The sequence below is a fragment of the Ruditapes philippinarum genome, unplaced genomic scaffold (assembly GCF_026571515.1).
Source record: "Ruditapes philippinarum isolate M1 unplaced genomic scaffold, ASM2657151v2 ctg3855_1_1_1_1, whole genome shotgun sequence".
NCBI lineage: Eukaryota > Metazoa > Mollusca > Bivalvia > Venerida > Veneridae > Ruditapes > Ruditapes philippinarum.
Window position 1 is genome coordinate 72,965 of NW_026861459.1, and position 26,488 is coordinate 99,452.

The window sequence follows — 26,488 nt, forward strand, 5'->3', positions numbered from 1 at the left end:
GAAATAGAAATACCTTTAAATGTCTATTTCTACAGAACTAATTGACGGATGATCACCAAACTTTGTCTGTAGCATTCTTGGGTAATCTTTTATCAAGTTTGCTCACATTAATTTGATTGGCCCTTTTTAGGGGCCGCTAAAGCTAAAAATAGAAAAACCTTTAAACATCTACTTCAGAACCAATTGATGGATGATCACCAAACATTGTCTGTAACATTTTTGGGTACCTTTTTATCAAGTTTGCTTATATTAACTTGATTAGCCCCTTTTAGGGGCCACTAAAGCTAAAAATAGAAAAAATCCTTTTAATGAAATAATTGATAGATGATCACCAAACTTTGTAGCATTCTTAGGTAGTCTTTTATCAAGTTTGCTCATATGAATTTGATTAGCCCCATTTAAGCTAAAGCTTAAATGTTCCAGGTCATGGCATTTCTTCAAAATATTGTTTAAACATATTCTATGCTATAAGTTTAATATGAGAATAAATTGACATTCCAACACTGAAAAGCAGTTGTTTCTGGTGAGCGACTCAGGGCCATCATGGCCCTCTTGTTAATATTTCCATCGACCCTGGCATGGCCACATCACGTCATGCCAGTCTTAGTGATGGTGTTTTACGTGCATTTTTTTCTGGCACGAGCGGGCTCCAGAGTTGAATCACCTACACTCTTTTAGCTAGATGGCTCATAGCTTCCTCACAGGTATATCTCTGGCAGGATTGAAACATAGCGATGAGGGGCAAGGGACTTTAATATAAATAATATTAATCATTACATTTATATCAGAACGTTTAAGCAATGCAGACACGAATATATATAATATTTAATGTTCGACTTCATGGCAGTTAACATTATTACCGAAGTTAACTTGTCCGAAGTTACCTAGAAAACCATCAGATGACAGTTTTCCGATTTAAAAGATGCCCTTGGTCGATTGTTGGGAGCTATGTGTCGGTTTGATTTTTGCTGAACTATATAGTTCTATTTTTATTATTTCTGGGGCCGTGTGGCTAATGTTTTTGACATTAGCTACTGGCTATCATCGTTGTTGGTTCGAATCCTGCCAGGGACGTTCAATTCATTCAAGTAAGGAAGCTATTCAGAAAGCTTACGTAAGATCTGTGGCTCCAGCTTGGTTCCCAGTTGTACCTGATACAATGCAAGGAAGGGCATTCAATGGCTTTTTCCACCATGGAAGCTGGAAAGTCTATTTAGTTTTTACAGCGATAAAAGCCAAAAATAAACTTGAAACAAAACAACGGACACATTTTTAAAATATTGTTTTTTTCATCAATGCTTTAATCCTTAGATAAATTATATCATACTTACATGTGCTTAACAAATATGATGATTATTATGATGACATGATCACACTTCAACTTTGGTTTGTTTGTTAAAATGGCATTCTAGAATACTGAGATATAACTGCAAACTTACAGAACGTCTGAGGCAACCTTACAAAAAACTTCATTTTGGTTAAATGCACAATTCATCATACTTTCTTACTGTCATTTTACCTGTAAAGGTAACGTCGAAAGTCTACATGTTTGAAACATACTTTCTTACTAAATTACAAATATGAAACTTTGCCGCATTGTTTCGTTCTCTTTGTTGAAGGGAAAACATATAGCACTGTAATGCTTCCCTTGGTTTGTCCTCTTGTTCCATACATTGACCGAGAAGGTTGAGAGCTGTCTCCCTGTGACCAAAGTTTCTTCCTGTTAAGATAACCTCCATAAGGTTACTAAGTGCCCGTTGTTGATCCTGATGACTTTGTAAATGACTGTATGTCTTGTACTGTAAGAAGTAGAGATAAGGGAGGGAATCAACAATAGCATAGTTCATCCATTCCCTTTCATTTAGACGTCTTTGTGGCATATCATCTCGTGTAGATCTCATCATTTCATACCGCAATTCTCGAGGCACACAATTTACTTCTGACTTCAGAAATCTGACACAAAGAGATGCGATACTATTAAAGCTATTCTCACTTTCTTCACTGCATTTCTTTTTAAATTCAGCAGACCGACTTGTCCATGGATGAGACCAGCAGCCACACACAGGTTCAACAACAGTAGAGTTATATCGAATTTCAGTTTGTTTTAGAATGAACTCTGCTCTATCCATAATACCTACACAGTAGAACATTGAAGCTAATTCTAGTCTGCCAGATGTGACATCTGAGTTCAAACCCAATGTAAGCCACTTAAGCGCTTCATTTTGAACTGGATTATTCTGTCCAATACTTGATGACGCCATAATAAGACCAAGTGTAGAACAAAGAAATGGTGCCAGACAACTACTTGCAAGCTGTTCCAGTCTACTTCCGTGAACACTGTAGTATGTAAGCTTTAAGATAATCTGCTTAAGATTACATATGTGTTCATTTGACAATTTGTTAAAAAGAAATAATATTCTTTCGCGTATCCCCTTCATTAGATTGATTAAAAGTCCAGAAGAACATACTTCGTGTATCTCAAGTGAGGTTGCAATATTATACGCAACATGAACAATTGTACTCAATTTGACCTGTATTCTCTTGCTAATATTATCCACGCTTATTCGCAGTAAAAATCTTCCATCGCTCTGTATTGTGTCACATATTTTTTGTAAAACGTCTCGCTTCTCTTCAGCTGTAAATGTTCCGGCCATTAAGTTGTTTTCAGAAATAATGAAATGCGGGCAATTTCCATTTTGAACATGGGTGTGGAGTTCAAGCAAGCAGTATGACAAACATGTAAAAATATTTTCCTTTTTCCATATTTGTTGTTCTGTATTTTCGATACAATGTAACAAAACAGTTTTACACATAAAACTTGACAGTGCATTCTTTTTAACGGAATTGAAAAAGGATTTCAAAGTAATTTTCATTAAAACATAGCATTGTAATTGCGTAATATTTAGATTGAACATCAAACAACGCTCTGCTAGAGAAGTAGATATTCTCCACTCTAATTCTGGATAAGTAGCAACAACAAAACAATCACAGCTAGCTGCATATCTGATACTTTCAGGTGATAACCACGTCATAGCTCCGGGTCTTTCTAGAAATTGTGATGTTGATTGAAGTCTTGAATTACAAGGAAAAGCAAATACAATGTCACTGTCGCAGTACCCATCATTCCCTGACATAGCATTTGATGGCCCGTGTCGCTCAATATTTTCAAGGGGAAAAGTTGTTAAGAACATATTTCTTAATAATACTCTCCTTTTGCTATATCTTATGTAATTTTCATCAGGAATGTTTGTCTCAAAGAGAGGTTCATCGGATCGAAATCGTTGTAGAAAACAATATCCTGGTATTGTATTCTCATCCTGTATCATTAGAAGATTGATCTTATTGATCTTATTTTGTTTCCATTCTGCCCAGTCTTGTATCACATCATAATCATAATCTACAATTACCGTATCAACATCTGAAGTAAGTCCTATAGTAGTGGTCCCTTCAGACTGACTCCCAAAATGATATGCAGTTTCGTTTCCGCCACATGATCTGTATAAGATCGTTTCTAAACTCTCCATGAACACGAACATTCTTCTCCTTTTCATCACAATTTCCTCATTAACACCAACAACCTCTAATACCTCAGATAATTTCAGTGACAAAGTTTTGCAATATTCAGGTGAATGAAACATTCTGTAATGATAAAAAAATATATTTCTTTGTCCAAAAATTTGAATGAGTTTATGATAATATAGAATAGTTACTAGATATTAAGCATGTGTAAAATGTGACCTGATTATTAATTCAAAAATAGAACAATGTATCTCATCTTTAAGTTAGCAATGTCTTTATGTTAAAATGTTAAATATTTGTTGTTAAATATAACACATAACACTGGTTTAAAGGAATACAAGAGAGAGAACAAAAGATTGCATTATAACATTGATGAAATGCACTGTATGTTCCTAAGATACATGACAAAAATAACCAGTTGAAGAATGATAAAATAAAAATACTCATAATTTTATTATTTAAACTTCCTCTTTCGGTTTTAAAAAAAGAAATAAAATAAAAAATAATGTGTCATTATAGAACTATACATGTCATTTATGACAATGCGGTATAGAAAATATTACATATATACAATAATTGAAGTATATATTAATAACTTGTCTTTGTTTAGTAAACACGTATCAATTAGAATATTTCTGAAAATTGATATTTAAAATCAAAACTGTAGAAACTGACATAGGAGAAATATTTGCGTAACTTGCTTCATAGATTTATTTCCAATCTGTACCAATTTGTATTGTTTCAACGTAAAATGATTTCTGTCGTTAAAATTCTTATGTTATTATTGATCATAATTTATTAATAACGCCACAATTTAGGCTGTGATAACATTTAGACAAAACTTCAGATACAATATTATGGAAAATTAACAGAAATTGTAAATTACATATTTATGAATGAATGATAATTCAATATAAATTATAAAATATATATTAAACTTTCTTTTAATTGAATCAATTCTCGTGATATGTTTATAACGGTAAATAAATACTTCCTGTAGTGATTTGTAAAATTTCCAATTTGCACTTACGCTTTCGATTTTTAATATTCTCATTAAGATAATTCTTGTAATATGAGTAGTAACTCGGTTTCAGCTTTAACTCCCTTGAATATATTAATTTGTGAAGCCCTCTTTTGAGATAATGAAAATAATAGAACAGAAGCTAGAAAAGTTGGTATACCCAGGTTTGACATGTTTTAAAGACGGAGTACGACATATTCCTATTCAGAGTATACCAGGTCTTTAAGACTGTGTTTGGAGCTGCACCTGATAAACCGTAGGTATTATTTGTTTAGCACATCTCTCTGTATTTGACACTAAAAATACCTTTTATTTCTTAATTGAAGAGGTTTATTATGAAGTATTAGTCACAAAGATTTCGAGAAATTATGAAGTTATGGCTGGTACATGCATGAGTAAAAGGTTTTACGTAATTTCCTGAATTTGAGGTTTTTTATACTCTGAAAAGCTTTCTTTTATCTTTATAAAATCAATTAATTTTAAATACATAACGCAATATTCAGGGTTTATTTTACATTTAAAACTTCTTTGCTTGTGTATGGGATATGCTCATATTTTCATTGTCAAGTTGAGATGAATTGACTTTTTATTTCAATAAATTGACTGCTTTTATGGTGATTGACCGACAGTTAATATACGAAAATGGTTAGGATAAAATATTAATCAGCCTAATATATAAAAAAGACTACCCACTCTGATTTCAAATTGAATGTAATTGGTAACTTTTGATAGATGTTTACAGAAATTTCCTTGAAATACTTGATATATTGTTTAATAATAGGAAAAAGATTATAGAAATGAAAGGAATTTTGGCAAAATACGAGTATAAACTATTTTGACTTTCATCTCACTATATACCGTTTGATGCGCATAATGTCACTTTTTCCTGTTGTTACTTTGTACACTCTGACATGACAGAAGGTGATATTATAACGCCATGTTGTGCATTTTTTCTAGGAAGGAACCTGTAATGGACTCTGATCAGCTCTACAACATCTTTAAAACAATTCTACAACACTGCAAGGTAAAAATATCATTTAAAAGTAATATAACTATTTGTACACATCTTTTGTTGATATGAAAGGACCTGGAACAATTCTTTTTAACTGTATCATTTTTTGCATGTTTTTAGGTATGCAATTTGATTTTCTAGTTACTCCCTTGGTATTGAATTACCAGTTACAATAATTTTATCAGAGTTCTTTCCCTTTGATAGTTATGCCCCCACAAAGTGGGAGCATATAGCGTTGCACTTGTCCGTCCGTTTGTCCATCCGTACGTCTGTCCATCCGCACTCACAGGACAGTAATTATGTGGCTAGAGGGACAATAGGTAACTGTTCTTTTTCTTTGATGTCATTCATTCCGTAATGTTTTTATGTGGCTATTTTCTTTTGTGTGGCTAAAAAGAACAATAGAGAGAACAATAGAGTAGCCACATAATTACTGTCCTGTTAGAACGTCCGTCCATCTGTCCATACGTCCCGAAATCTTGTGAACGCAACTCCTCATAAACCGGATGGCAGATTTTGCTTAAACTTCCAGGGATGAACAACCTTAATGTGTAGATGGTAGTAAAGGAAGGAATTTTTGCTGCGACCAAATTTAACAGAATTATGGCTCTTTGTTGATTTTTTCACTATATACCATATAGAAATTTTGTGAACGCAACTCCTCTTAAACCGGATGGCAGATTTTGCTTAAACTTCCAGGGATGAACAAACTTAATGTGTAGATGGTAGTTAAGGAAGGAATTTTTGCTGCGACCAAATTTAAAAGAATTATGGCTCTTTGTTGATTTTTTCACTATATACCATATATATGTTGTCAGTGGGGGCATCCGTTTCCTTTGGACACAGTTCTAGTTTTATATCAGCATTCACGTTAATTTTTTTATGTCAAGTTTGAAGAGAAGTTCTCAATAAAATTTACACAGAAAACATTTGATTCAAATGACTGTTAGCCAAATTAGAGTAGCATTGTTATAAAAAAAACTTCCCTGTGTATTTTACAGACTCATGCTAGTGCTTGGCCTTTCCTGAAACCTGTAGAGCTGAAGCCCCTGATTATTATGATTACATCAAATTTCCTATGGGTAAATGACATATTTATTTTTAGCTCACCTGTCACAATGTGACAGGGTGAGCTTTTGTGATCGCTTTTCGTCCGGCGTCCGTCCGTAAACTTTTACTTTAAATGACATCTCCTCATAAACCACTATGCCAATTTCATCCAAACTTCACAGGAATGTTTATTTGGTGGTCACCTTTAAAAATTGTTCAAAGAATTTAATTCCATGCAGAACTCTGGTTGCCATGGCAACCGAAAGAAAAAACTTTAAATATCTTCTTTTAAAAAACCCAAAGAGCTAGAGCTAAGATATTTAGCATGAATCATCTTCTACTGAGTGTCTACCAAGTTTATTCAAATAAAAGCCCTGGGGTCAAAATTGGCCCCCAGGGGGTCATTGTTTTCCCTTTATGCATATAGTAAAAACTTAAAAAATCTTCTTTTAAAGAACTCAAAGAGCTAGAGCTAAGATACTTAGCATGAAACATGTTCTTATGAGTGTCTACCAAGTTTGTTCAAATAAAAGCCCTGGGGTCAAAATTGGCCCCGCCCCAGGGGGTCATTGATTTTCCCTATATGCATATAGTAAAAACTTAAAAAATCTTCTTTTAAAGAACTCAAAGAGCTAGAGCTAAGATATTTAGCATGAAACATGTTCTTATGGATGTCTACCAAGTTTGTTCAAATAAAAGCCCTGGGGTCAAAATTGGCCCCCCAGGGGGTCATTGTTTTCCCTATATGCATATAGTAAAAACTTAAAAAATCTTCTTTTAAAGAACTCAAAGAGCTAGAGCTAAGATACTTAGCATGAAACATGTTCTTATGGGTGTCTACCAAGTTTGTTCAAATAAAAGCAGTGGGGTCAAAATTGGCCCGCCCCAGGGGGTCATTGATTTTCCCTATATGCATATAGTAAAAACTTAAAAAACCTTCTTTTAAAGAACTCAAAGAGCTAGAGCTAAGATATTTAGCATGAAACATGTTCTTATGGGTGTCTACCAAGTTTGTTCAAATAAAGCAGTGGGGTCAAAATTGGCCCCGCCCCGAGGGTCATTGATTTTCCTTATATGTGTATAGCAAAAAATTAAAAAATCTTCTTTGAAAAAACCAAAATAGCTAGAGTTTAGATATTAAGCATGAAACATATTCTAGTAAGTGTCTACAAAGTTTTTCAAATAAAAGCCCTGGGGTCATAACTGGCACTGCCCCAGGGGTGTCATTGTTTTTATCCATATTTGTATAGTAAAAACTTAAAAAATCTTCTTTTAAAAAACCCAATGAGCTACAGCTTAGATGTTTAGCATGAAACATTTTCTTATGGGTGTTTATCAAGTTTGTTCAAATAAAAGCCCTTGGGTTAAAATTGGCCCTACCGGGGGTGGGGTCATTGTTTTTCATTATATGTGTGGTAAAAACATCATAAAACATCTTCTTATGGGTGTCCCCCAAGTGTGTTAAAATAAAAGCCCTGGGGTTTAAACTGGCCCCGCTCCGGGGGCCTATTTACAAGTGAGCGACCTCAGGCCATCATGGCCCTCTTGACTTTGTTATCTTTTCTCCTGCTCTTTCCCTTGCTACCTTAATTACGTTAACTTTTCTTGCTTTAAATTCAGAATATTTTAATATTTTGCATTTTTTAGGGGTTTCCATGATGTCATGATCCTAAGCTTCTGTTATAAAGTTTTATCATGAATGCCCACTTGACTTATGAAGTGTTTTTACTCAGGTGCCTGAAAAATTGCACGGAAGGGCACCTGATGTTTTCCTTTACCAATGTTGCCATATGACCTTTACATTGTCAGTGTGATTTAAAACGCAACCAAAATTAAATGATCAATCATTAATATTTTCAGAACATATTTTTCAACCCTCTTTTAAAGGATAACTTTTGCATTACAAATGTAAAATGTAGAGCTTTAAGAAAAAATATTTTTTTGTAGTTTTTATGTATGTATTGATTTTAAATTGACTTTAAATCAATTGCAAATTCTATTTATAGATCTTAGAACAATGGGAGATCGTTTAAAGAACAGATACTATGTTCACAAGAAATTGTTCATGGCCGACATGATGAGAATCTTCACAAATTGTCGTTCTTACAACAAACCTGATACAGAGTATTATAAATGTGCCAACACCATGGAGAGATTCTTCAACAATAAACTCAAAGAATTTTCTCTGATTGACAGATGATAGATCTTTATGTTTCCTTAAAAATCTGTCGTGGTTGAAGCTGTTGGTGATTTCAAGGTAATTTCAAAGGTCGTCAAGCTGGAAATTGAATTGGACAACTTGAGAATAATCACGATTTCAAAAGGAAAATGTTCTGAACTCAATCTATAATCTGTGTTAAGGTTAACATACAGGACAGTATTTTCATTAAAGTTTTACTTGAAGTCATATTTAAGTTATTTGCTTTAGATTAAAAAACTTTACTAAAAAAATACATGTATGAACAGTCAGTTCTCGAGTTTGATGGAGGATGCAAGTTTGACAAAGTTAAACTATAAAGAGATGAAAGTTTAATTTGAAATTGTATCAAGTTTGATAACACTGACTTTATTTACTGACTGATGCTTTAGACCTCTGATTTTAGTCAAATATTTAATAATTGTGGAGGATTCAAGCTGAAACTTCAGAAGTGCTAATGTCGAGAAGAAAAGTGGAAGAGATTGAAATTGAGACAGTCCAGTATGACAAATATATGCACACGTCTCCAGAAAGAAAAAAGAGGGAAATAGTGTGATAGTCTTTTCTATAAGGGTATTTATGCGGGTACATCTAGATGCTGTAAAAATGCTTGTTATAATGTTCATTGGTTGAAAATACAAAAACTAATGCGTAGGGTTTAGCTAATGAGACACAACATGAAGTTTGGTGATAAAATTGTAAAAATGGAAGTGTATTGTTTCCTTTGTTAAGGTTTATTATTCATGACTTTTACAAGATGTTATACATTTTCAATATAATTTGAACTATGATATTAATGTACATATATTTATTTTTTATCATTTTAATTATCTTTTAAAAAAGCCTGTCTCTTAAAGAAAAGCAAAAATATATACATTTAATGTAGAGAGGAATGCAGGAAATATTTTTGTTATAAATATTGTACTGATATCAAGGTAAATTGATTAATAGTGAATTAAACAAAATGACAAAATGCTAGTTTTTGAATTAACTATGTACCAGCTTGATCTGAAAGTGATAAATCTATGCCACCAGGAATGAGCATAGCATGCACAGCAGTCTGACCGGCCTTGTTTAACTGGTAGCTTAATAGCTTAATATCTTTTGTTGTGTATATTTTTGTAATTTATATTGATTGACGGTTCTAGATACAAAGCAAGATAAGTAAAATATACAAATTCAGCATGAAATGGGTTAAAGATAAAAAGGAAACATTTGTAAGATGACTGAATTTAAGATGAATGCAAATTAAATTTATATTTACACAACATTTATAGTTTCTAAACCAATAGTCAATTTTATAAGTGAATGATAAAGATTAATTTTAAGAAATGAACATATTTGAATTGTTTAAAAACTAAAGTTATGTATGAAACTATTACTTAGGAAATACATTAGTACAAGACAATATCAAGAATTGCATTCATGCAAATTCATGAAAGAAATGTTGAAATTTCTTATTTATAGATACATGTATTTTTTACATTTTTACTGGAAAAAAACTTCACAACCATATAGCAGTCTTTTAGTTTGTTAAAATATATTTTACCCTTTTTATTGTATGTTCTCGTATATGAATGTGACAAAAATAAAGAATAAACTTTTTACTTTTGTTACGCTACTGAAATTAAAAGATAATTGTTTTAAGTACAACTTCATGTTGTAAATGTATGACAGGAGAGAGTTTCATATAAGCTCCAAGCTTTCTACTCAATCCTGAATGAAATTTATATATTGTAATATTGTCTGTAAATATTGATGAAGAAATAAATATTGTTTAAACCATATGTATGACTAGATTAGACCACTTAAAACTTCACAGACGTCTACAATGTTACATTTGAAGGTCACTGACCAAGATAAATGACAGAAGTGTGATTTTTTCTGATTATTACCCTTTCTGAAATAAGACTTTTGCAACATGGACAAATTCCCCCATTGTTTTACCTCAACTATTCGAGAAAAAAGGACTAGCCTACTCATTTAAGCCTCGGTGTAACACTTTGGTTAAAGTTTTGCATGCAGCATCATATTTTATCACCCACTAATGATATTTCCCTTTTTTTTACTTCACACACATGTATTTGAGAGCATAATAGATATACTTTGGATTTTGACAGAATAATAGTTGAATTTTTTGAACTTGAAAAACTTCACAGTGCAGACTTCTGAAGATATTCATTTGAAACTTTCCAAGGTCAATAATTCTGACAAGGATTTTGTGTCAAAATAAGTTTACATTTTGCAAAACTTCTTTGAAAACATTGTGTTTTACTTTGCATGAACGATAAATAACTCCTGTGGCCTAAGGAAATTTATGCAAAATGTAATGGTAATTTACCTGAAATGTTTACTGTATGAAACGAGTTCGCAGTATTTTTATACATTACTTTTGGCAGATTTACATTTTAAACGTGTCAATTCAACCCCTGATCTCCATATAAAAAATTTAAATTTTATGATTAAGGAAGACAGAGTTAAGATATTATTGCCCTATTGAGCGTTTTTGAATTTTCTACTTTTCAAAAAGACGAATTTATCCCACGGACCACATGATCGTTCGTGCACGATATTATGAAACATCTGCGCAAAGTTTCCCTCTTTGTATACATTGATCATTAAGAATGTTTCGTTTTACAAGTTGTGCAGTATGTAATTTTCAAAGGAAAGGAAATACTTCTCAATTAATATATAATTTTTATACGTTGGCACAAAGGTGACATGTGTGTGTTTTAATTAATCTCGTGGCCACGAGATACTATGTCGTGGCCACGAGATGCTATGTCGTGGCCACGAGATAGCTAAGTCGTGGCAACGAGTTACTTTGTCGTGGCCACGAGTTACTAAGTCGTGGCCACGAGATGCTATGTCGTGGCCACGAGATAGCTAAGTCGTGGCAACGAGTAACTAAGTTGTGGTCATGAGATAGCTAAGTCGTGACCACGAGTTACTAAGTCGTGGGACGAGATAGCTATGTTGTGGCCACGAGATAATTACCCAATCAGAATACACTATATATATTACGAGTTTTTTAAACTTAACAACTTCCTTTTGCATGCAGCATTAACGTTTGAAAATACTGAAGATATTCACTTTGAACTTGTCTTTAAGATCATATTAGAAAGTCGCCATCCAAGGCCCATCAGACATTAATTTTGACTATAGCTCTTTGTTGGGCAAGTTTGTGATCGAATTAGTCAGTTTGTACGTACTACGACCTGTTAACCTTGTTTATACGATAACATGAGAAGGAAGAAGTATTGGTTTATTTTATTTGTAAGGGACTTTGCCCATGGACAATAAATAGCCTATAAGGTAAAATCCTTGTCTGAAGAGATAAGCCATTGTTAATGTAACCCGGAAAGATAATTGCACCTGATCAGTAGATGACATCTAATAATTTTGAGGTCACTGGGTCAAAAATCAGAGTCATAGTGACGCTAAATGTAAAATTATTGACAAGTCAATAAGTTGTATAAATGGCACTTTTACAGGCTCGTAAAGAAGGGGCATCCTTGTACTATGGCACATGTCTAGTTAATAAGGAAAATTCACATAAATGGTGTAATCTGATTGGTTATTTATCTCGTGGCCACGACTTAGTAACTCTACAGGCACGAGTATCGGACCTGGGATGAAAATATATGACCAGATTGATAATAAAACCTGTGTTCATCTTAAAAGTGTCAAAAGCCAAAAAAAAATTGTAAAAAATGACCCCCTTTAAAATATACTATAAGTTAAGAGAAGGCCGGAAACTCCAGATTCGAGCCTACGAGCAAGGGATTCATTTCCCGAGCCGTTGTGAAAACAATTGGCCAGACAATTAAAAAAGACTTTTATCACTATTTCACGTTTGTATTAAGCTTCCAAATGAGATCGACCCCAAGTGTCTAGCTCTTCCCGTTCATGAAATATCTATCGGGAAACGAGCGAATTCGTGCTAAAAATCCTTGGTAGACAGAATTGCGGCACAACGATTCGGTACGTAAACATAGACTAATACATGTTTGTCAGCTGAGTACGGGTCAAAATCACTTGAATTTACTAAATAATATTACTAAATACAATAAGTTGGACCACTCACAAGCGTCAGTAGCACCTGATACACACGAGATTCGAGTTTCAAACATTTACACGGTCTTTCAATCGCTTTCTACGCCATTATGCATCTTTGTGTGAAACGTTGCGGTTTCGTTGCTATTGGCCAATCAGAAGACTCGTTACAAAATATCGAACAGCTGATTGACAATGGCGTTGAAAGTAATCTAAATACTGTGGAAAGGTTAGCACTGTAATGCTTCCCTTGGTTTGTCCTCTTGTTCCATACACTGACCGAGAAGGTTGAGAGCTGTCTCCCTGTGACCCTGTAAATATAACCTTCGCAAGGTTACTAAGTGCCCATTGTTGACCCTGATGTCTTTGTAGATGACTGTATGTCTTGTATTGTAAAAAGTAGAGAAAAGGGAGGGAATCAACAACAGCATAGTCCATCCATTGCGTTTCTTCTAGACTTCTGTGTGGCGCATCATCTGGTAGAGACCTCATCATTTCATACCGTAATTCTCGAGGCACACAATTCACTTCTGTCTTCATGAATATTAAACAACATGATCTGATACTATTGATGTAATTTTCACTTAATTCACTGCATTTACTTTTAAATTCAGCAGACTGACATGTCCGTTGAGGCCAGCAGGCACATACAGGTTCAACAACAGTAGAGTTATATCGACTTTCAATTTGTCCCAGAATGAACTCCACATTATTCATATCACCTACACAGTAGAGCATGGAAGCTAGCTTTAGCCTACCATATGTGACATCTGAGTTCAATCCTAATGAGAGCCACTTTAATGCTTCATATTGAACTGGATTATTCTGTCCAATACTTGATGACGCCATTATAAGACCTAGTGTGGAATAAAAGAATGGTGCCAGACAACCACTTACAAGCCGTTCCAGTCTATTTCCATATTCTCTGCAGTATGTTAGCTTTGAGATAATTTGTTTAAGATAAAATATGTGGTCATTTGACAAATTGTTGAAAACAAACAATAGGCTTGCGATTATCCCAATTTTGAAGCTGATGAAAAGTTGAGACGAACATTCTCCATGTATTTCAAGTGAGGTTTGAAAACTATATGCAATATGAACAATTGAACACAGTTTGACTTGTAGTCTCTGGCCAATATTATCCATGCTTATTCGTAGTAAACATCTCCCATCGCTCTGTATTGTGTCACATAATTTCTGTAAAACGTCTCGCTTCTCTTCAGCAGTAAATTGTCCGGCTATTAAGTTGTTTTAAGAAATAATGAAATGCGGGCAATTTTCATTTTGAACATGGCTGTGGAGTTCAAGCAAGCAATATGTTAAACATGTTAAAAGATTGTCTCTTTTCCATATGTTATGTTCTGTATTTTCTATACAATGGAGCAAAACACTTTTACACATAAAACTTGACAGAGCATTATTTTGTCCGTAGTTACTGAATGATTTCAAAAATATTTTCATTAAAACATAGCATTGTAATTGCGTAATATTTAGATTGAACATCAAACATCTCTCTTGTAGAGAAGTAGATATTCTCCACTCTAATCCTGGATATCTAGCAATCTTGCTACAGGCACCAACAACAAAACAATTACAGTTAGCTGCATATCTGATACTTTCAGGTGATAACCACCTCATAACATCAGGTCTTTCTAGGAATTGTGATACCGATTGGAGCTTTGAATTACAAGGGAAAGCAAATACAATGTCTTTGTCGCAGTATCCATTTTTCCCGGAGACAGCATTTGATGGCCCGTGTCGCTCAGTATTTCCTCGGTTAATGCTTGTTTGGGATGTATTTCTTAATAATATTCTCCCATTACTATCTCTTATGTAATGTCCATTAGGAATGTTTGTCTCAAAAAGTGGTTCATCAGATCGAAGTAATTGTAGAAAACAATATCCTGGTGTTACATTTTCATCCTGTATCATAAGAAAATTGAACTTATTTTGTTTCCACTCTGCCCAGTCTTGTATCACATTATAATTAAAGTCTACAATTACTAAGTCAGCATCTGAATCAAGTCCTATAGTTGTGGTGCCTTCTGTCCGACTCCAAAGATGATATACAGTTCTCTTATAACCAATTGATCTGGATGTAATCGTTAGTAAACCTTCCGTCAGCATGGACATTCTTCTTCTTTTCATCACCATTTTCTCATTAACACCAACATCCTCTAATACCTCTGATAATTTCAGTGACAAAGCTTTACAATATTCAGGTGACTGAAACATTCTGTAATGATATAAATATAATGTATTCTTTTTATGTTAGAATATTAGAGTTTTTATGTTAATAAACATGTTGTATACTTGTTTAAATTATCTTTGATATAACAGATCTGATTTTAAGAATTACAAAATGAAGAGTAAAAGATTGCATTGATGATGTGAGTATTTTCTTAAGATATATGCCAAAACTAACCCATTAAAGACTGATAATATAAAAATACCAAAAAGTAAATAGTTTTACTTCCTCTTACGGTTTTGAAAAAAAAAAACGAAGCAAAAATATTTGCTACTTTTGAAACCTCCTCATTAATGTTACACAAAGTACATGCCATTTATGACAATGCGGTATAGGAAATATTACATAGATACAATAATAGCATTATGTATTAAAAAAAATTCTTGTACAGTAAACAAGTACCATTTAGAATATTTCTGAAAATTGATATTCAAAAATTAAAACTGAGCTAGGAGAAATAATTGCTTAACTTGCTTCATAGATTAATTTCCTATTTGTACCACTTGTAGTGTTTCAACATGAAACGATTTCTACCGTTTCAATTCTTATGTTAATATCGATCATAATCCAATTTAAGTTTTCAAAACTTCAGGTACAATTTTATGGAAAATGTTCATAAATTGTAGTCTTTATGAATACATGATAATTCAATATAAATTATTAAATATTTATTAAACTTACTTTAATTGTATCAATTTGTTCTGATATGTTTATTACTGTAAACCAACACTTCCAAGGGTGATTCGTAAAATTTCCAAATTGTACTTCCTCTTTTCGATTGTCAATTGTCTGAAAGAATACTCTTGTAGTATGAGTAGCTACATGGTTTCAGCCTTCTCTTGGATATTAATGCTTTATAAATAATTGCAGACCTCTTTTAGTTTGAGAAAAATAATAATAAAACTTGTTAAAAATAGCTGAAGAAAGTGGCGAAAAGTTATGATTGTCTCCGAGCATAATTTCACCGACCGTCCTTAAATTAGCGCGATATATTTTAATAACGCTTATGATAAAGTTGTAAATATTCTTAAAGAACAACAACAGCAAATATGTGTTCATCAGATGAAGAATTATATTTGTTTCATTATAACCTATATTACAAGTTGTTAAAAAGAATTTCGATATATTTTACTATAAGACGGTTGGACGAGAAAATAAAAACCTTTATCGTTGAGACATCGTCAAATCTTCAAAAATAATTACCGAGATATAATTCATTATGTGTATGTGTCCAAAATTAATGCGACTTATTATACTTATTTTGTAATAAAACCGTTTAAGTACCCTTATTTCACAACATGTGTATATATAAAACATGTATATATATATAACATATATACATTATGTTTGGACCAATGAGATTGCAGCTATTATTAGATCACATAATAAATTAAATGATATCATATCTTATCATATCATATATCATATAAAATAATATTACACATGTATTTTTTATATTATATCATATCGTGTAATATTGTAAACGACCATAATTATGGCATCTTTGCAGTCTTATTTTGTCCGTGAATATTAATTGAATTCATCAGACTGACGAGGCGGGAAAGTCACAAATTGACAGACAGCCCATTTGTACTTTATTGCGTTGCTTATTAACTGTTATTAGTTTCACCTAAAATAATGTGGAGGGATTTAAAATAATACTCTTAGCTTCACTAACTCATAACGGCGATAAGTCTCTCTGTCGAGCGACTGATAATTAGGATGAATACATACTGAGAGATATACTTGAAACAAAAAGATTAAATCGATTAGCAATGCTAAGTTTGGGGATAAGTTTTAATCTTTAGCAGTACTAAGTTAGCGATTTCTCTTTAACTATATACAGTGTATTCCATATAAAATAAATGAAAATAATGATTCTACTAGAGTTTTTCTTTTAAAACTTTTACCCATGTGTCTGGCTGTATTTATCATAAACTTAACACTGACAGTGAATTACCAGTTTCAATAATTTTATCAGATTTCTTTCCCTTTAATAGATATATATCAGCAATCACGTCAAGTTTGGAGAGAAGCCCTCAAAATAATGGCAGTACCAATCGGAACAACTCGGCCATTATTTATAATAAGTATATGAATAATGTTTACTTTTATATCTATAACATTACCTAAATAGGTGGACTTTAACAGTAAACTGAAGTTAATGACGCCCAGCATTAAAATAACTATTTGTTTTCACATGTTTAGTTTCGTAGTGTTGGTTAGGTCAAAACACTGTATTGACTCTGTGTGTTTGAGGTCCTTTTAGACGTTTAACTTAAAGGTACAGATATTAACCCTCTAAAGAAATTAAAATTCAGCAAAAAACATAAGATTCAAATATCTCTAAGCCAAATTAGACTAGCAATTAGACTTGTTATAGAATGTACAAAAAAACCCTTTTCTGTGTTTTACAGATTCATGCTAGCGCTTGGCCTTTCCTGAAACCAGTAGAGAAAGCTGAAGCCCCTGATTATTATGATGACAACAAGTTTCCTTTGGTTAAGCGATATATTTATTTTCTTATCTTTTTCGATGCTCTTTGCCTTGCTACATTTATTCAGTTAACTTTTTATGCTTTAAATTCAAAATATTTTAATATTTTGTAAGCTTTAATGTTATTGAATATAAATCACACATAGGTTAGTGGGTAACAGTAAAAATATCATCCCGAGGAAAATACTGTTACCCGAGGCGTTAGCCAGATTGTATACTCTTACACTGTAACAGTACAATTTTTTTAATCAAATTGTACACTTGCATAAACAGTATAAATGACTCCCAGTGGCCTATGTTTAACTGATAGCTCAATAGCTTAACATCTTTTGTTTTGTATATATTTTTATTGAAATCAAGGGATATATATTGATTGACGGTTTTAAATACAAAGCAAGATAAGTAAAATATACAAATTCAGCATGTAATGTGTTAAAGATAAAAAGGAATCATTTTTAAGATGACTGAATTTAAGATGATATAAGATTTACACAGCATTAATAGTTTCTAAACCAATAGTCATTTTTTATCAGTGAATGATGAAGATTTATTTAAAGAAATGAACATACAAACATGAATTAGAATTGTTTAAAAACAAAAAGTATGTATGAAACTATTACTAAGGAAATACATAGGTACAAGACAATATCAATAATTTCAGTCATGCAAATTCATGAAGAAACATTTAAAGATACATGTTTTTTACATTTTTACTGGTAAAAAACCATATCACAGTTTTTTTTATTATGTTTAAATACATTTTACCCTTTTTATTGTATGTACTTCTTATATGATTTCGAAAAAAATAGAAAACAAACTTCTTACTTGTGTTATGCTACTGAAATTAAAGATTTATGTTATGACTAGATTAGACCACTTAAAACTTTACAGAGTCTACAGTGATACAGTTGAAGGTCACTGACCAGATCAATGACTTAAGTGCGATTTTTACTGATTATTATCCTGTCTGAAATAAGACTTTTGCAACCGGCTCAAATCCCCCCCCATTGTTTTACCTCAACTATTCGTAGAAAAATAGGGCCATCCTACTTACTCAAGCCTCATGTATACATGTAGTGAGAGCATAATAGGTATACATAACTTTGACAGAATTATGGTCATTTTTTTAACTTGAAAAATTCAGGGTTAATGTTTTGCAGGAAGACCTCTGATGATACTCATTTGAAACTTTCCAAGACCCATAATTCTGACAAGGATTTTGAGTGAAATGGTGAAGTCAAAATAAATACATTTTGCAATACTTTCTTTCAACTTTATGTTTTACTTTGCATGAACAATAAATAATGTGGCCTTAGGAAATTTCTGTAAAATTTTAAGGGATTATTATTATTATTATTATACTTTTGGCAGATTTATATTTTATCTTAAATAAGTCAAATCAACTGTTGGTCATCACCAGTATCACAGTCAATCTTAAAAATATATAGTCTATTCAGCTCAATTTAATAATGACAAAAATGAATATAGTTTCACTTTAAGAGTGTTTAATATTTAAAAATGCCCAGGGGTAGAATACAAATATCGATACTTTTAGAACTTGCGATTCATGATTTGTCGGACAAGTTTTAAATTTCAGGACACCTAAATATGTCTACATACGAGTATTGAAAGAATTTTATACTTAACAGAGTTCAGATTTTATTGCCTATTTCGCGTTTCTAAATTTTCAACTTTTCATTAAAATTAATAAAAAATTTATTCCACGAACCACATGTATTGTGTTTATTATTATTTCCATTGACCCTGTCATGGCAACATCAAGTCATGCCAGTCTTAGTGCTGGTGTTTTACGTGCATTATTTCTGGCACTAGCGGGCTCCATCACTTGAATCACCTTCACTCTGTTAGCTAGATGGCTCATAGCTTCCTCACATCAATATCTCTGGCAGGATTGAAACATAGCGATGAGGGGCAAGTAACTTTAATTATTAAGCCACGCCCAACAATGTTAATAATAATATTAATCATTACATTTGTATCAGAACGCTTAAGCAATGCGGACACGAATACATATAATATGTAACATTCGACTAAATGTTTTCTGCAAAGGACTAGACTTATTGTCCGCAGTTGATTATTCCCGAGGTTAACTTGTTGTCTGAGGTTAACTAGAAAAACTATCAGATTACAGACGTTGTCCGATTTAATAGATGTCCTTGGTCGATTGTTCGGAGCTAGCTGTCGATTTGATTTTCGCTGAACTTTTTGTATATAGTTCTATTTTTATAATTTCAAGGGCCGAATGGCTAAGCTATTTGACATTAGCTATAGGCTTTCAACGTTGTTGGTTCAAATTCTGCCAGGGACGTCCAATTGTTCATGTAAGAAAGCTATACAGATAATTCTAACACTTTCGGATTTTTTTCTTTATAAACAAAGAAGGCCCGAAGCGTGCATTATTCTACAACAATGCACTTGCCGTTCTTACTATCTCCCTGTGTATTTTCACATTTAGGGCGCCATTTTGTTTGAAAATTCTGATAAATAAAAACATATTTTGTCGAATTTTGTTGTAAAAACTATCTAGAATGAAAGAAAATGGTCTAACTAAGAAAATGAATCCGAACACCAATATCTTTAATTCAGTAGTTAACGCTGTACAGACATTTAAAGTGTTGTTAATGTGACGTCACAATGTAGCGCCAAACAGCACGTGCAAAACAATCAAATCAAGTACGCTATTTTAATGTCGCAAACGAGTTTTTTTTTATTTGTGTTGTCGCAGTTGAAGGGCTCATTCACAAAATACTGACAAAAGGTAAATAAGTGTTACAAAATAAAAGATAAATGTTTTTCATTCTGACACTTTTTTCATGTTTTTGCTACTTGTAACAACCACATGTCACGGTTCAGAACTGTTTACTTTTTAGGGGGATATAGTGTAAGCGGCCAGATAGCTCAATTGGTAAAGCTGCAGTACGGTAACCGTATTCTGAGGGTTGAGCGTTCGTGTCCCAGTCAGGCTGCACATTTTTTATCACCCTGTGACATTTGGTGCCCAACGGGGATTGTGACTGGATAAAATTCAGAGTTTGAATTACATTGCTCTGTAACTCTGTGGAATTCAAGGATGAATTTCAATACAGCAGGGGAGTGTCACGGTTCAGAAGTGTTCACTTATTAGGGGAGAAGGTGTGAGAGCGGCCGGATAGCTGTCGGTCGAGCCGCAATACAGTAGTCCGAAGGTTCGAGTCCGAGTCAGGCTGCACATGTTTCTCACCCTGTCACACACAACCAAACAAAATAACGAAAAAGCAGTAACCGGACACCATAGTTTTGTGATCATCAATTGGCAAAATGGCAGCACTTAAATGCAAAAATGAAGTTCTATTGTTAATTTGAATTGTCATTTTTGACTAAATAATTTGTTGAGTTGCGAAAACGTTTTGTAACATTTAATATCAAAGTTAATGTAATCTTATGACGCATTCGTACTTAATTAGTAAAAAGAAATTACATAGATCATTTTTCAACAGGATTTGTTCGCCATTTTGAAAAACGGCCGAAGGATACATGCCGCTTTAAATCTGTTTTTTATATTTATGGCAAATTTTGATTACAACCAATCATTGAATTGTGAATATTAGAATATGGGACAAGTTATTAGACCTTTATTCTTTAGAATAAATGTGTATGGTAAAGAATGACAAGTTTTACATTTGTAGTACCCTTTCGGGCAAAATGTTCGGGTTATTTGACATAGTTTCAATGAAATTGGCCATTTTCAACTACAGCGTAAGATTAGTTCAAGCCCATTTAAAAAATAAACAGTGGACAAGAAACAAACTTTAACATCCCTGACAAGTTTTAAAAGCATTTATTTTCATGAATTTAATACTTTTAGAACCTTGCAGGTTTTTTCAATATGCCCTATGAGAGATGCAAAGTTTGGCGATTTAGCTCAATTTCACGAATATATTCTAAAGAAGATAAATACTGTCAGAATATTCAAATACATGCACCGAAATAATAGTTTATGCTGAAGATTTATACCAATTTTCAAAGCACATTGTTATTAAACAAAAACTCGCAGGAAAGTTTAAAAAAAACATGTACAAACCGTTGTGTGATTATTACGCGACACCGGCACATTGAAACATGCTGTTTATGATTCATCAGACAAATTTTAATGTTTCCCCGCGTACAAATATGTCTACATGTTGAAACAAATTTATGCTTTAGGTGGGTAGAGTAAAGAATAAATAGCCTTTTTAGCGTTTTTAAATTTTCTACTATCCAAAAAGAAAAAAAGAAGACCACATGATCGTGCATGCACGTAATATTGTAGCACTGGCAATAACTGATATTGAAAAGATAACATCATTGTTTATATTGATTATTAAGAATGTTTTTGTGAGTCGTGCAGCATGTAATTTTCAAAAGAAAGGCTATACTTCTTAATAACTAATTATACAATGTATTGCTTTTATAAGTTTTTTTTTCTTATTTCCATTGACCCTGACATGGTGACAACATGTCATTTCAGTCTCATTGATAGTGTTTTTAACGTGCATTATTCCGGCACGAGCGGGCTTTAGAGTACAACTGTCATCTCTCTGTTAGCTAGATGGCCCATAGTTCCCTCACATCAATGTCTCTGGCAGGATAGAAACATAGCTATAAGGGGCACGCAATTTAACCTACAAGCCCATCAAAAGAACATTAATACTAATAAATGTTATATATATACGAAAGTACTAAAGTTTATTAGGCCACGCACAAAAAAGAATGTCAATATCAATAATCATTATATTTATATCAGAATGCCTAAGCAACGCGGACACGAACACATATAATATCTTACATTCAACTTAAGGTTGTCCGCAAAGGACAGTTGACTTTATTCCCGAGGTTAACTTGTTGTCCGATGTTAACTAAAAAACTATCAGATGACAGAATTTTACTGATTGAATAGATGTCCTGGGTCGATTGTTCGGATCTAGCTGTCCATTTGATTTTCGCTGAACTATATAGTGCTTTTTTTATAATTTCTGGTGCCGAGTGGCTACATTATTTGACATGAGCTACTGGCTCTAAACAATGGTTCGAATCCTGCCAGGGACGTCAATTTTATTCACGTAAGAAAGCTCTTCAGATAACTCACGTAAGATATGTGGCTCCACCTTGGTTCCCAATTGTACCGGAAATAATGCAAGGACGAGCATTAGATGGCTTTCTTCCACCATAAAAAAACTGGAAAGCCTCTATTTAGTTTTTACAGCGTTAAAAGCCAACAATAAACTTGAAACAACCAACAATTAAAAAATAGTATTATCATCAATGATTTAATCTTTGGATAAATTATATCATATTTACATGTGCTTAACAAATATTATGATTAATGTGATGGTATGACGACAGTTCAACTTTGGTTTGTTTGTTAAAATGGCATTCTAGAATACTGAGATATAACTGCAAACTTACAGAAAGTATGTGGCAACCTTACAAAACACTTCATTTTGGTTGAATGCACAATTCAACATACTTTCTTACTTGTCATTTTACCTGTAAAGGGAACTTTGAAATTCTACATGTTTGCAACATACTTTCTTACTAAATTACAAATATGAAACTTTGCCGTATTATTTCTTTCTCTTTGTTGAAGCGACAACATATAACACTGTAATGTTTCCCTTGGTTTGTTCTCTTGTTCCATACATTGACCGAGAAGATTGAGAGCTGTCTCCCTGTGACCAAAATTCCTTCCTGTAAAGGTAACCTTCGCAAGGTTACTTAGTGCCAGTTGCTGATCCTGATGTCTTTGTAGATGACCGTATGTCTTGTATTGTAAAAAGTAGAGATAAGGGAGGGAATCAACAACAGCATAGTCCATCCAAAGTGTTTCATGCATACTTCTATATGGCATATCATCTTGAGTAGATCTCATCATTTCATACCGTAATTCTCGAGGCACACAATTTACTTCTGACTGCAAGAATTTGACACAACATGATGTGATACTATTGAGGCAATTTTCATTTAGTTCACAGCATTTCCTTTTAAATTCAGCAGACCGACTTGTCTGTGGATTACGCCAGCAGCCACATACAATTTCAACAACAGTAGAGTTATATCGACTTTCAGTTTGTCTCAGAATGAACTCTGCTCTATCCATATCACCTACACAGTAGAACATTGAAGCTAGTTTTAATCTGCCAGATGTAACATCTGAGTTCAAACCCAATGTAAGCCACTTCAATGCTTCATATGGAACTGGATAATTCTCTCCGATCCTTGTTGACGCCATTGTAAGACCTAGTGTGGAACTAAGAAATGGTAACAGATAACGAATTGCAAGCTGTTCCAGTTTATTTCCACGTATACTATAGTATGTCAGCCTTAAGATAATTTGTTTGTGATTGCATATGAAGTAATTTGACAAGTTATCAGTTTTTACTAGTATAATTACCATTCTGTTTACTTGTTTCATCAAATTGATGAAAAGATTGCATGACCATTCTTCATGTATCTCAAGTGCGGTTGGAATATTGCAAGCAATTTGAAAAATTGTACTCAGTTTGCCCTGTAGTCTCTCGCTAATATCATCAATGTTTATTCGTAGTAAACACCTACCATCGCTCTGTATTATGTCACATAATTTCTGTAAAACGTTTCGCTTCTCTTCAGCTGTAAATTGTCCGGCCATTAAGTTGTTTTCAGAAATAATGAAATGCGGGCAATTTTCATTTTGAACATAGCTACGAAGTTCAATCAAGCAGTATGATAAACATGTAAAAAGATTATCCCTTTTCCATATTTTTTGTTCTGTATTTTCTATGCAATGTAATAAAACGGTTTTACACATAAAACTTGACAAATTACTCGGATTTTGGGGATTCAGAAAAGTTTTCAAAATTATTTTCATTAAAACATAGCATTGTAATTGCGTAATATTTAGATGAAACATCAAACATCTCTCTGCTAGAGAAGTAGATATTCTCCACTCTAATGCTGGATAAGCAGCAATTTTGCTACTAGCACCAACAACAAAACAATCACAGCTAGCAGCATATCTGACACTTTCAGATGATAACCACCTCATAACACCTGGTCTTTCTAGGAATTGTGATACTGATTGTGGCCATGAATTACATGGGAAAGCAAAAACAATGTCATTGTCACAGTATCCATCATCTCCGGAGACAGCATTTGATGGCCCGTGTCGCTCAGTATTTTCTCGGTTAATGCTTGTTTGGAATGTATTTCTTAATAATATTCTCCCTATGCTATCTCTTATGCAATGTTCATTAGGAATGTTTGTCTCAAAAAGAGGTTCATCAGATCGAAGAAGTTGTAGAAAACAATATCCAGGTGTAACATTCTCATCCTGTATCATAAGTAGGTTTGTCTTATTATGTTTCCACTCCCGCCAGTTTTGTATCACATTATAATCATAATCTACAATTACCCTGTCAACATCTGACCTAAGTCCTATAGTAGTGGTACCTTCAGACTGACTCCCCAGAATATATATAGTTCTGTTTTCACCAGTTAATCTGAATGTAATCGTAATTAAACTCTCCTTCAGCATAGATATTCTTCTTCTTTTCATCACCATTTCCTCATTAACACCAACATCCTCTAATACCTCAGATAATTTCAGTGACAAAGTTTTACAATATTCAGGTGACTGAAACATTCTGTAATGATATTAAATATATATCCTTGTCAAAACATAAGGAATGAGGTTATGATAATATAGAATAACTTGTTGTTACTTGAAATTAAACGAGATATAAAGATATTAAAGTTTCCGGTATTTTTCTGTTAAAATTTTTCACTTCTTTCTATTTAAATTATCTTTAATGTAACACGTCTGGTTTTATAGAATACAAGGGAAAGAACAAAAGGTTGCATTAATTCATTGATAAAATGAACTGTATTTTCCTAAGATACATGTCAAAAATACATCATTGAAGAATGATAATACAAAAATACCCATAGTTTTTTTCTTTTTCTTCCTCTTTCGGTTTTGAATAGATAAAAATAAATTCAATTAATGTTACACCATTTCACATCTCATTTCTAACAATCTCATATTGGAATATCAAAAAAATGCAAAAATTGCATTATGTATCAATAACTTTTCTTTGAACAAGGACCAATTAGAATATTTCTGAAAATTGATATTTAAAAACTGTAGAAACTGACCTAGGAGAAATACTTGCTTTACTTGCTTCATAGATTAATTTCCTTATTGTACCAATTTGCATTTTTTCAACGTGAAACGATTTCTATCGTTATCATTAATCTTAATGTAATAGTCATTAATTACGTCACAATTAAAGCTTAAATGAAATTACGACAAAACTTCAGCTACAATTTTATGGAAAATAAACAGAAATTTGTAGTCTACATGTATACATGATTATTAAATATAAATTATCAAATATATATTAAACTTACTTTTAATTGTACGAATTTTTGTAAACAAACAATTCAAAGGGTGATTTGAAAATTTTTCAATTTGTAGTTTCTCTTTCGATTTTCAAGGGTCCGTAAGATAACTCCTGTAGTAGGTTTCAGCTTTAACTCCCTTGAATATTTATGCTTTATCAATATGTGAAAACCTCTTTTATTTTGATAAAAAAAATAAACTTGTGAAAAATAGCTGAAGAAAGTTGTGAAAAGATATGATTGTCTCTGAGCATTTTTTCCACCGACCATCCGTAAATTAAGCGATAGCGCCAATGATGACATTGTAAATATACTTAAAAACAAGAACAGCAAATATATTTCCATCAGTTGAAGAATAATTTTACCTTTTTTATCATTACCTATATTACACACCGTGGGAAAGCAAATTTGGTCACGGGGCCACAAAAGTCAACGTACACGGCCATAAAAGGCCAGTGAGATAAGTTTTTT

At 32.8% G+C, this 26,488-nt stretch overlaps 3 protein-coding genes across 3 annotated transcripts in view; 1 reads left to right on the top strand and 2 right to left on the bottom strand.

The window, feature by feature from the left end:
- Positions 1 to 26,488, top strand: part of LOC132715668 (protein stum homolog) — a 65,143-nt gene that overhangs the window by 27,057 nt on the left and 11,598 nt on the right. The gene's annotated exons all lie outside the window — the stretch shown is intronic.
- Positions 1,209 to 15,930, bottom strand: LOC132715667 (uncharacterized). Its single transcript, XM_060698705.1, has 2 exons — positions 15,785 to 15,930; positions 1,209 to 3,639 (listed from the first exon to the last, which is right to left on the bottom strand). The coding sequence occupies exon 2, from the start codon at positions 3,636 to 3,638 to the stop codon at positions 1,542 to 1,544; it is 2,097 nt and encodes a 698-aa protein (XP_060554688.1). The 5' UTR covers position 3,639; positions 15,785 to 15,930; the 3' UTR covers positions 1,209 to 1,541.
- LOC132715673 (uncharacterized) lies at positions 22,896 to 26,078 on the bottom strand. Its single transcript, XM_060698712.1, has 2 exons — positions 26,027 to 26,078; positions 22,896 to 25,260 (listed from the first exon to the last, which is right to left on the bottom strand). Exon 2 carries the CDS (start codon positions 25,257 to 25,259, stop codon positions 23,148 to 23,150), a length of 2,112 nt encoding a protein of 703 aa, XP_060554695.1. The 5' UTR covers position 25,260; positions 26,027 to 26,078; the 3' UTR covers positions 22,896 to 23,147.